At 38.0% G+C, this 11,362-nt stretch overlaps 2 protein-coding genes across 3 annotated transcripts; both read right to left on the minus strand.

The window, feature by feature from the left end:
* Window positions 1–1,911: 1,911 nt before the first annotated feature.
* LOC132161924 (protein RESPONSE TO ABA AND SALT 1-like) lies at window positions 1,912–3,943 on the minus strand. Its single transcript, XM_059572145.1, has 2 exons — window positions 2,352–3,943; window positions 1,912–2,250 (listed from the first exon to the last, which is right to left on the minus strand). Exon 1 carries the CDS (start codon window positions 3,114–3,116, stop codon window positions 2,409–2,411), a length of 708 nt encoding a protein of 235 aa, XP_059428128.1. The 5' UTR covers window positions 3,117–3,943; the 3' UTR covers window positions 1,912–2,250; window positions 2,352–2,408.
* A 569-nt stretch (window positions 3,944–4,512) lies between these two features.
* Window positions 4,513–10,787, minus strand: LOC132162013 (phosphoinositide phosphatase SAC8). 2 transcript variants are annotated; one of them, XM_059572258.1, is made up of 20 exons: window positions 10,471–10,783; window positions 10,304–10,378; window positions 10,100–10,227; window positions 9,462–9,553; window positions 9,322–9,379; window positions 8,840–8,896; window positions 8,591–8,624; window positions 8,093–8,173; window positions 7,892–7,998; window positions 7,627–7,713; window positions 7,456–7,533; window positions 7,073–7,137; window positions 6,782–6,880; window positions 6,570–6,669; window positions 6,307–6,415; window positions 6,128–6,200; window positions 5,950–6,043; window positions 5,762–5,848; window positions 5,298–5,367; window positions 4,513–4,756 (listed from the first exon to the last, which is right to left on the minus strand). In XM_059572258.1, the coding sequence occupies exons 1-20, from the start codon at window positions 10,622–10,624 to the stop codon at window positions 4,629–4,631; spliced, it is 1,776 nt and encodes a 591-aa protein (XP_059428241.1). In that variant the 5' UTR covers window positions 10,625–10,783; the 3' UTR covers window positions 4,513–4,628. The 2 variants fall into 2 exon arrangements, with proteins under 2 accessions (XP_059428241.1, XP_059428242.1); XM_059572259.1 differs by lacking the exon at window positions 5,762–5,848 and having other exon boundaries at window positions 10,471–10,787.
* Window positions 10,788–11,362: the final 575 nt, after the last annotated feature.

Below are 11,362 nucleotides of genomic sequence, written 5' to 3' on the forward strand. Positions count from 1 at the left end.
GCTGGGCTCCCAGAATCAATTGTCAACTTTGCCTCCAGAAAAGTTGTCCCTCAGGTTTGTCACTTTTCTGAAGTCGCCATTACTGTTCCCTTTCTTTGTATCTAAAGTTGCTCCTTCCGTGGTGCTTTTCTCAGCCTCCATAGAGGATAGCTCATAGCAGCGTTGATTATCGTTAGCATAAGTGTTAATGTAATATATATATATATATATATATATATATATATTTTAACTCTAAGGCCATGCCATCTCGTGTCCTGAAATTTTTCTACTATAAATTTTGTTTATTACTGCAGGGAAAATCAATTTTTTACCGTGTGGTTAGAATTTCATTTACGTAAGATCCTCTCTATTTCAATTGAAATTGAAATTGAGAGGAACTATTTTATAGCCTAGATTAAATTTCACGGATTTAATGGTGAATATTTATCACATGATGAATATAGCACCACGTCATTTAAAATTCTTTTCACATTTTGAAACTAAAATCCATGTGTTTCTGTTCCTATAGCTAGACAACTAGGGTAATATATTCTAGATGGGTAATAATATCAAATACTTAACTCTCATTCCATACTCACGCAACTAGCTTAGATTTTTTTAAAGATTCTTTTAAGGAAAGACTTATCTAAGGACTTATGGACACTACCACAATTATATGGAAGTGAGATGATAGTTAAGTATGTATCTAAATTGAAATAATTACATAAATAGAGTTTTACTTTGCATATTAGGAATCAACCCGGTGTTTAGCTATGTTGATACAGTGACCGCATGCCAAACATTGGAAGAAGGCTGCAAATAGAATAAATAGTGAGAGAGGTCTACTCGAGGTTTGGTGGAACTGCCTATGATGATCAAGTTAGAATGGATAGGAAAAAAGGTAAATTGACTAAGTAAGAGTGTAAAAAATGATTGCATACCTGATGGACGGTCTTACCCTCCTTATGTAGGCCAAGTGTTATCACCTTTCCTTATTGGGGTTTGGCCTCCAACTCAAATTATTTTAAAAAATCAAATGTTGTTGATGTCATGTAGTCAACTATGTGAACATTTCGTTCTGCGAATATCGAGGAAGTTTTATAATGTGAAAAATCCATTATTTGACCTGGTGAAATGGGAAAATTGGTTGTGGTGCATTCCTTTGGAATATAGGTGCATTCGAGTCTGGAGTTAGGACAAACCTTGGGTCTAATCGACGGGCCTCTTCTTGGCTCAGGATCTTAGTTCATTTTGATTGGCTATTGAGCCCTTTGGTAGACAGGCGGGCCCTTCGAGGTTCATGGACTCTTTCGTAATGTAAGACTTTAGCTATACGTCTTATAGTGTAAGATGAACATTTCCTTCTGCGAATATTGAGGAAGTTCTATAATGTGAAAAATCCATTATTTGACCTGGTGAAATGGGAAAATTGGTTGCAGTGCATTCCTTTGGAATATAGGTGCATTCGAATCTGGAGTTAGGACTAACATTGGGTCTAATCAATGTGCCTCTTCTTGGCTCAGGATCTTGGTTCATTCTGATTGGCTATTGAGCCCTTTGGCAGACTTGCGGGCCCTTCGAGGTTTATGGACTCTTTCGTAATTGAATACTTTAGCTATACATTGAGTCATGTTTGGGCTTGACGGCCTCTGGAGTAGATGCCCCTTATTATCCCAGCAGGATTGGGTTCACTAATAGCCGCCCAATTCCTTGGGCCAACTTAGCTATGGGTTGGTCCATAGGAATTCTAGCGGGTGGATGACTTCTCAACATATGGGCCCATCAGGCTTAAACATGGCCCATCGAAGTTGTGTACATCCTAATTATCATAAATGTGTAGGACTCAAAAAAAAAAGTGTAGGACTCTTATTGACTGTAATGGGAATGAGTAGCCCCTTTACCCTAACAAGGGAGTACAGTTACCGAGTTACTGTTGTCCATTTTTATTCAAGTGAAATTGAGAGAATACAGGGAATAACGCATCAAATGCCATTAATAGCTTTTCATCTGTCATTCCACTAGCACAGTATACAAATAACACATACCGTCACTCGCTGATACGGAAAAGGATCCTCTCCATTTCAAAATTTCTCCATTTCCTCCATTTAGTGCATTTTGAAGGGTAGTGTTGTCCAAAAGTTTTAATAATGATAGTGCATTAAATGCAATACCCTTCAAAATGCACTAAATGGAGGAAATTGAGAGATTTTGAAATGGAGAGGATTCTATTCCCGCTGATACCGGATGCTTCCGTGGTCTAATAAGCTTGTTCTGCAGGACAAAAATGCAACATCTGATTAGGTTCTCACCAAAACCAACGGTAGATTATACAAAATTTCATCTACTTAACCGCAAACGCAATTGCCTCCTACCTACTACCTCAAAACCAAATTAAGCTAAAGCTACCAGCCGTATATGATATCCCCACTTCATTCTTGTCTTTCAGCTTCTCTTTGCAACCCCCAAGTCCTAATCCTGAGCTGAAGCTGAGCCGCCGCCGCCAAGAACCTCACCGTCTGAGCCGGCCTCAGTATTTCCACCACCTTCACCGCGGTGTTCATCCTCAGCGAATCTGCATTTGCCACCAGAGTCTCCAATGCCGATTTCCAGGCATCGAGCACCCTGTTCTCCTCACTTACCTCTCCGTTGGCTCGCCAGGCACACCTCGCAAGCTCCAGCAATGGTGGCGCCCCCACGCTCTCCTGAATCTTCGCCAATTCGTGGCTGAGTGCTCGATCCTCCACTTTGGTCTCCTCCATTAACATATTAATCCTCTGGCGCTGGTCTTCGGACAAGTCGTCGACGGCATCGGTGACGAGTCGGAATGCGAGGCCGGGCTTGAACCCGGCAATCCAGAGGAAGGCGCGCTCGAAGGAGGTGAACCATGTGGGAGAGAACACGAGGAAAATATCCCTATGCGCCATTCTTGATTTTTCTTCATAGTATTCTTGGTAGTGAGCGAGGATGCGGGAGATCAGTTCTTTGAGGTCCTCTTCTCGCATTTCGTGGCAGTGTTGCTGAGTCGAGAGGAGCTCGTCGAGGTAGTGTTCTTGGCGGACCAGCCAGCCCTCCAGGAAGGCTTCGATTGAGCCGGCATTGGTTTGGCTTCTTGTCCCTAAGCCACCAGGCATAGACATAGCGTTAGAGCGAAGAGGAAAGATGGGTGATGTTGCGAAAAACAGAGGAGAATGTACATATGTTTATATAGGGCGGTTGAGATTCGAAAGTTGTATGATAATGTGAAAAAATGGGATACCTGGGATTGGGAGATTGTTTTTTCTATTTTTCCTTAGCGGGGAAGTATCTGTGAAATACTTCGAGAGCAAGGTTGGTGTTGAATTTTATGGAGGTGGGAACGCGTGGTCAGAGACGACGCCGTTACATAGAGCCTTTATTTTAGGAGTTTGGTGGAGGAATGGATGGTGGCTCTCTCTCTTTCAGTTTCTAAGACACCGACTCAGAGAGTTGGAAGGGACGCGGTGCAATTTGCCACCACGTGGAAAAAGGTGACGTGTACACATAGAACGCAGATTTTATTGGATTGAATTCGGAAATGAATTCCAACCGCTGGAATTGCAATTGAAGCCGAAGGAAGGCGCAAGGATTCTCTAGGAAGGAAGCACTCATCTGGGTCCGTTTGCCTTTGCCCCCTCTCTGGTCAATGGGCTGACGGTGCGACACGTCACAACAGCGCGCAATGGAGAGATGAAGAAGAGAGAGAGAGACTGAGAGAGGGCTTAGAAAGTTTAGTGGGTGGCTGGTTATGGAGCCAAGTCCAGCCCAGTGAGGGAGGGTGGCCCACTTTTAGCAAATGAACACCATGTAAATGCTCTACGAGTTTTGTCTTGTAAGATAAAACACGCGATAACAGTCTGTCCACAAACGTCACCAATGCACCATTGCTTTGAAGCCCAATGCAAAATTTTCTCAGGGATATATAAACAAGTTACGCTTTTTGTGAGAAAAGTTGCGGACATTTTTGCTTGAGGAGCACCAGACCAGACTGAATTGAGATTAAAGAGGTTTGAGTTGTAAAGTCAAATCACTGAGTTATTATATTAATAAAACTGGTTGATTGTAATGCATGGCATACAGTTGGAATAGCATCGACGCGTTTGATAATCTATGATGCTGGTGCGGAGGCAGCCAGAATGAGGAGATGTATTATGTGGTAAATTCTACCAAAATTCTGATGTAGTTTAACTTTAACCAATTGCATTGGGTACTTTTCAAAATCTTATTTACGGAACGGCTTTTGGTTCAAAATACTTGTAGGCCTTTCAAACTGCAAACTTCTAATGGTTGTAGAATCCCTTGCGTCCCTTTTAGCTCTAATATTTTGTTCTATCTTTGATCATTTCAATATGCACTAGTGACAATTATAATTGGATATTGTTAGCATGAAATTGTCATAAGGAGACGAGCATCATAATTTATAATTGGTTCTTGATGGGTTTGCCGCCAGAAACTCATCTTGCAGGCCAAACCCACCAACTCATCTCATCAAGCAAATCCATTTAGATCGCCTGATCCAATACGGAAATATTCAAAGTTGTTTATAATAAATTACGAGGTTTGAAACAATCTCAAGCTACTGATACATTTGTGTACAATTTTTCAAACCGCAAAATAAACTAGTTAGGGATAATTTACAGAAGACCACACAATCGAGGCCTAGAACAGAACTGCCTTCCATTAGCTTTGACCACTGCCGCAACTCCAGCAGCTACTCCAGCGCAGAGTACAGAGTTCACAAATTGCTGTGCATTTCGCCCAGCTACAGGGCAAACAATAAAATTAGAACTCTTAGCGAATGAATATTATAGAAGTAGGAAATTGGGGGAAAATGATAAAAAAAAATTCCTCCAAATTGGTTTGGAAAAAATTCCTCGAACCCCTATTAAAGTATTGTATTCAAAATGTATATGATTCTCACATGTATTTTTAATGGAACATGTGAGAATTAAATGCATTTTGGACACATGTCAATTTACTAGATTGGGTTATTGGAATTTTTTCGGACGAAGTTTTCTTTCAAAATAGATTAGAGAAAAACTGTCCAAACAAACAAAAAAAAAAAAATCCACTGCATTAATTTACAAACTTGAGTGTAAGATTAGGAGTAATGCTATAAATCAATTTTTATTCAATAGCTATCCCACAATGTTGATGTGGCAATCCCAACCAATCCTAAGAATTTTTTCTTTTCTTTTTAACAAGGACCAATCCAAGAGTTGGTTGGAATTGACCCGTCAACATTGTAGAATAATAGTGGGATCAAAATGTAATTTCTAGTATTACTTGAAAATAAATAATACCTTGTTGAAGTGTGAAGGATGTCAGTGTCAAACCGCCAATTAACAAAGCTGCTGATGCCATTGGGAGATACTGCAATTTTTCAGTTTGTCCATAAAACATGTTATTAGAAACAATTCAAAAATAAAAAATCATCCGCATCTCAATAAATTGACATGGATTTCTTACATCTGCAAACATCTGAGAACTAATTTAATCAAGCCATCTAAGCTGGACTCCAACTATTAAATTCTTATCATAGGTGCACAGTGACAGCTTTGTAAACCAAAATCACCTTGTGAAGAATGACTCGAATGAGTCAGTGAATGACTAGTACAATTACGAGGATCCTGAATGGCAGTTTCTTTTTTTTCTTTTTTCTTTTTTTTTTCCAATTGATGGTTGTTTGAATTGATTGCTTGATGGCAGATAGCAGGAAGTAAGAGAATAAACATATGTCGGAGGTAAAGACACTAGTATTACTTACAGAGAGCGACTCAAATCCATTTAGCTGGAACGGTGAAGGATTATTTCTGTTGACAGTATAATGACCACTTATAAGATCCACGGCATCCTAAACAAACATGAATTCATAAAAACACATTAGCAATACTGGTTCCTTCCATTCAAATGTATGATTTTTCATAATAAAAAAATTATAGATATGCAGCTTGCCTGCCGAACCCCATCATGAAAATTATTCAAATAATATCTTGAAAGAGCACTCATTCCATCTTTGATTAGTCCTGCAAACGTCTGCTTTCCATATCTGCAGCATTTTGGATCATTTTACACAATATACATGAACAATTTGACATTAATTTCGAAAATCATAGGTTCAAATTAGATTTACCTAACCAGGTCTCCTTTCAGGGCATGAGTCCCAGCATATTCAAGGCTTATCTCATCACCTTGCTCGGCCCACACTAATGTCAGTGAAAAGAAGTTAAGAATGAAACCAAATACATAATTTCATAGGCAAATTCCGACTAGGCAAGGAAGATAGAACCAGTAATATTAAGAGTTCCATACATGTTCTAAATTTTCTATATTCTTCGGCGAACATAGAAATGCACTCTGTAGGAGTAAGTACTCCAATCCTCTGCAACTGTACATTTAATGACTTCTGACCCAGAAAATTCTGTAAGAAAACATGGAGGATGCTCAGAAAATTCTGTACCATAATCTATATCTGCCTTAACCACTGCAGATACGATATACCTACCAGGTGGCAAGGACATACCAAGGATAAAAAGCTATTACAATCAACTATAATAAATACATTTTCTGCAAACCTGGGTGACATTTGTTCGATCAAGGCAATCAATGCAGTTAACTCTAATAACTCCTTTCTGCTCCTCTACTATGTGTCCTTCTGCGTCTATGAGGAAGTATCTGCTCAGCTGGAATAGTAATGATTAAAAAACAGAATTATGGATAGCCAGCATACCTATATTGTGGCATAGTAATAAGAGTTCACATGTAATATTCCAAATGTGTTTATTACCCTTGCTTTTCAAAATCCTCTGAGATTTGATCATAGAGAACATTTAGGTTATCAAAGTTTGAGTTGCCACAGTAGTGATGAAAGTCAAATGACACATATCTGCAACAAATTATAGAAAAATAGGGTTAAGTTTATAATAATTGATTTTTTTCTCTGAAGCACCTCAGTTCCCGAGGAAATACTAAGATAAAAGACAGCTAAAGTAGGCATCCACAGGGAACGCTTTTTTAGATTTTGACAAGACAGAGTTAACTCAAAATGAACAAATACCATAAAAGTGTAAAATGTCACCTCACATCTTGCAGCCTATGCATTTCAGCAGCAAATGCTGCACTTAATTGGCCCTCATCACCATGCTACAAAAGTAAAGTTTACAAATTATGTATTAGTTTTAAATAGAAAAGCTTAAAACTTGTGTACTTAGGAAACATTTAAGGAATCCAATTATGCGAGTAGCCAAATATGCAAACAACCAGCCTACCAAAATGAATCCACCATTTTTTTGCACATTCTAATAAATAAATACAGCAATCTTGCCCATGTAAATAAGTTTCAGAGGAAATATATTTTTCTAGCCAAATTCTGCAGGTTCCCAAACAGCTTACTAGATTAAAGTGATATCACAGGCCAGACTTATGAATTAGAGGGAAAAAATAGAGAGAAGAGACCCTTACCTTATCAGTTAGGTCAACTGCTACCGTTTCTCCATATCTTTGCAAAAGATCATGAAAATGGCGCTCCACAACATTTGACTACCACCAGAAAGCCAATGTACAAACATATAAGACACACATCATAATACAGCTCAACATAGAAAGAACTCCATCCTAGAGTAAAAACTGTACCGTCTGCTCATGGTTTATAATCCTAAGTTGAGGTTTATAGCTCAGATCAACAATCTGCTCCCAAAGAAGTGGAATTGAACCTCGAATCTGAAATATAGAAATTGACAAGCTTTGCCTCTTTAGTGGATTCCTTTTTTTGTGATTAATATGCATAACGAATCGGGAAGCAACTAAAGTAAAGATACCAGTCTATACTTATTGAACTGTAAGATAAAATGCATTGAAACAATTACTTCTGAACCCCCATCAGATACAGTAAACGTACCTGCAATAACGAGGACCTGAAACCTTCAACCTCAAGCAATTGTTCAGTTTCAATAAAATTTGCAGTATCTCCTTCTAGGTTAGCTCCTCTTCTCCACATCCTTGTCCCTGTATCACCATACAACAATTTCATAACTCTAAATCTGCTTACAGATAATTAAATCAATAATTATAATAACCAATCATCTCCACAATGTTGTACCGAGACGCCGTGTACACCTCCTTGAAATTAACGTGATTGTGGGTAGTGAACTTTTTATTTGTAGCTGTATGGCCTGGAAGCTTAATCCACAGTCACACGAAAACACTGTCTAGTTCTTTGAATGGAATAGAACAATAAATTTACTCAAGTTGATTCTCTCATCGTACATTACATGTGTGTGCAGGGCGGAACTATAATTTAGGCGCGGGGGTGGGGGGGGCGGCAAAACTTAATAAAAATAAATTTAGGGGTAAAAAATTAAATTTGGAGGGGTCCATCGCATTAGAAAAACACAAAATTTAGAGGCATTTTTTTAAATTTTTAAAAGTTTTGGGGGGCCTACTGCGCTCCCAAGGCCATGGGTGGTTCCGCCCCTGCTGTGTTGAAACACACACACACACACACATAACAAAAGAGCAACAGAAGGGAGAGGGAGAGGGAGAGGGGCAGAGAATGATGTTAACTAAAAAGCAATAGGAGTATCAAACTTCAGGATATTTCCTTGTAATAGAGGAATGATGAAACCATCAAGCTGCAACCAGAAAGATAAATGCAAATCAGGGAGAAGAAATTTTAAATGATTCTAGCTAAAGAAATGACTAGATAGTCTTTCCTTTAACCTTTTGAAAATACTTTCTTCCTTGAAGCAAAAATAAGCATTTCTTGCTTTACCAAACAAGAAAAGTACTCCCAAAAGATACTAACCAAAGGAAGACTTAAAACTGAATAGAAGCAGCAATATCCAACCTTAGACTCAATAAGGTCCTCCAAAAGATTTCTGTTCCAAACAAATCGAGGGTCAGCCTGAAATACAAATAGAAAAACAGAAACAATTTCAGCAAGTACTGACCAAGCATAGATCAATCTTAAAATGGTGAAAGACATCTACAAGCAATTGAAACGGCAGAGAAATAGAAGAATCTGAATTGTTCACAGAGACTACGTGAAATATGACATAGTTTCATATATTCAAAGTGAGTTTGGAGCCTTAAATTTATGAGACTCCCATCACCTTCTATATATCTTTCAAAACTCACACTACTTAGCAATTAAGCTTCGAGCCAATGAGTCTACATTAATGGCTGCTGTGGTAAGGCTTCAAACTTTTATGTAAAAACAGAAAGAGAAAAATCATATAAAACATTCATAACAATTGCTAAATGCAAAACATACAAATCATACTCAGATAACAGTTTATCTCTGAATATAGACCTGACATGCTGACTAACCTGCTTCCAAATGGGTTTATTCATCCATCCTTCTGCTAACTTGCATCTTCTCTGTAAGCTGGTTGACACAACCAAATGCGTCTTGAATACATAGTTGAGAGCTAGTTAAATAGAGCAAGCCACAAAGTAAAAGAATTTACTTCAAAGTTATATCTGTCTCGTACGAATAGTATAACCCCGGAGTCGATTCCACCATTTTCAAAAGAGTTCTGAAGTAAGCCTCATCTCTTTTCTACACAAAATACATTATTGCAGTTAGAATATTAATTAAATGATTAAATTAATTGTTTCCTAGCTTAAGCTTTTGAGATAGTGAGTTAAAATAGTATCTAAAGGCTTTGAGTTAGAATCTTGACTCCATCAGATCATCCCATTTCAATTAAATATTTTACGTGTTCAGCCCACATATAAAAAGGAGAATTAGAATATTAATTAAATTATTAAATCAATCATTTCCTATTGGATTAAACTTTTGGAACAAACAGTGATTTAACAATTACCACTCCGTTCGAACCCGTAATCAGATTTGAATCGTTTCAAGGGAAACATACACGTGACTTTCATTAATATTAATGAAATGATTAAATTCACAATTTTATATCGGTTTAAACTTTTAGAATAATTGATAATTGTTGACTTCACTGATTAAGAGGCCAACTGAAGGGAGGATGAAAATATTAATTAAATGAATTACTCATTTACTATTTAAGCTTTTGGATAACCGGTGATATAACAGCAGGTACGTTTTCTAAAGACCGAAAAAAGAGTAAAACCTTACTTCTTGAGAAGTTGAAAACCTCAAAGACTCATTGCAGCAGAGGAACTTCATAGACATAACTCTAAAAACCGGAAAACCAAGAAAAGCCCCGACGTCCTTCCGAGAAGTTATCACAAGCACATACATTCCTGAATCCGAAGCACGAAGAATTGAGCACAACTCTCATTTTAACAACCAACAAGAATCATATTGTCGAGGAAATACCTGCTAGCAATCTAATAGTTCCAACCACCCCATAAATTGTAGATACTTTGGAAGGACTTTCGGAATCATTATCACCTGCGAGAATTAGCCAAGGCATTAGGTCCGAATATGAGAGACTCTTCTTGCCCTAAAGCAAATTCGAAATATGAGACGGAAAAATCATGCACCATTGAGTGGCCGGGTGTGGCCGTCGCGGCGGTCGATCGAGAAACCTTGATCGGGGGATTCAACGGCTTTGAACACAAACTTGTCCTGAAATTCCTGCAATTCCAGGTGATCGTAGAGCTTGAATCTACCACCTGAAGAAGCTCCATCCTCCATTTTTTTTTTTTTTCTCAATGCACGAAAATACTTCCAAGAATGAAAAAGGAAGGTCAACACGACTCGTCAGCTCAGCTTTACCAGATAACCAGCTCTTCCAGGGTTTTCATTCCTTCATTTTTATAAAATGACTTAACGACCACGTGATTTTGGATTATCGTCTGATTTAAGGCATTAAGCTGGCAATCATTTTCCAGTTATTGGGTTGTCATAAGGGGCAATTCTGGGCTCATATTTTACAGACTTTTATATCGCGGCAAATATGTTGTGTGCCCGACCGTACCGTAACTAAACTGCCTGGGAGATAATTCCGCGCCCTGGAGTGGTGGTTTGGCAAAAAAAAAAAAAAATACGATGGAAAAGTCATTCCGCTAACGGAATCAAAATTTGTTACGTATTTTTATGTTTAATTGGCCAAAAATTATCTTACAAAACTAAACTCTAAAAGTAATGTGTCTTACTACACGAAAAGTATATATATATATATATATATATTTTAATGATATAGGAATGTCACTTTACTTTCCGATGTTAAGTTTTAAATAATTCCTACAAGTCAATTTATAAAACTTTATCGGTTGTGGGTCCAAATACCTTACTAGTAAGACATACTGCGTAGACCCTCAAATAAATAATACAAAAAATCAAAAACTATGGATAGTTGTCAAACCACCATTAGGAGTGGATTGGCTACTCATAATACACATAGGGGGTGCTTGAGTCACTCAAAATATGTGT

Source organism: Corylus avellana, chromosome ca9 (assembly GCF_901000735.1).
Source record: "Corylus avellana chromosome ca9, CavTom2PMs-1.0".
NCBI lineage: Eukaryota > Viridiplantae > Streptophyta > Magnoliopsida > Fagales > Betulaceae > Corylus > Corylus avellana.

What these genes read in the sequence shown, in the direction of transcription:
- LOC132161924 (XM_059572145.1), bottom strand. Translation starts at nt 3,116, where the DNA reads ATGTCTATGCCTGGTGGCTTAGGGACAAGAAGCCAAACCAATGCCGGC.
- LOC132162013 (XM_059572258.1), bottom strand. Translation starts at nt 10,624, where the DNA reads ATGGAGGATGGAGCTTCTTCAGGTGGTAGATTCAAGCTCTACGATCAC. An exon ending in CCACACCCGGCCACTCAATG is followed by an intron (nt 10,379 to 10,470) that starts GTGCATGATTTT and finishes TAATTCTCGCAG; the next exon opens with GTGATAATGATTCCGAAAGT. An exon ending in AGGACCTTATTGAGTCTAAG is followed by an intron (nt 8,625 to 8,839) that starts GTTGGATATTGC and finishes TTCTGGTTGCAG; the next exon opens with CTTGATGGTTTCATCATTCC.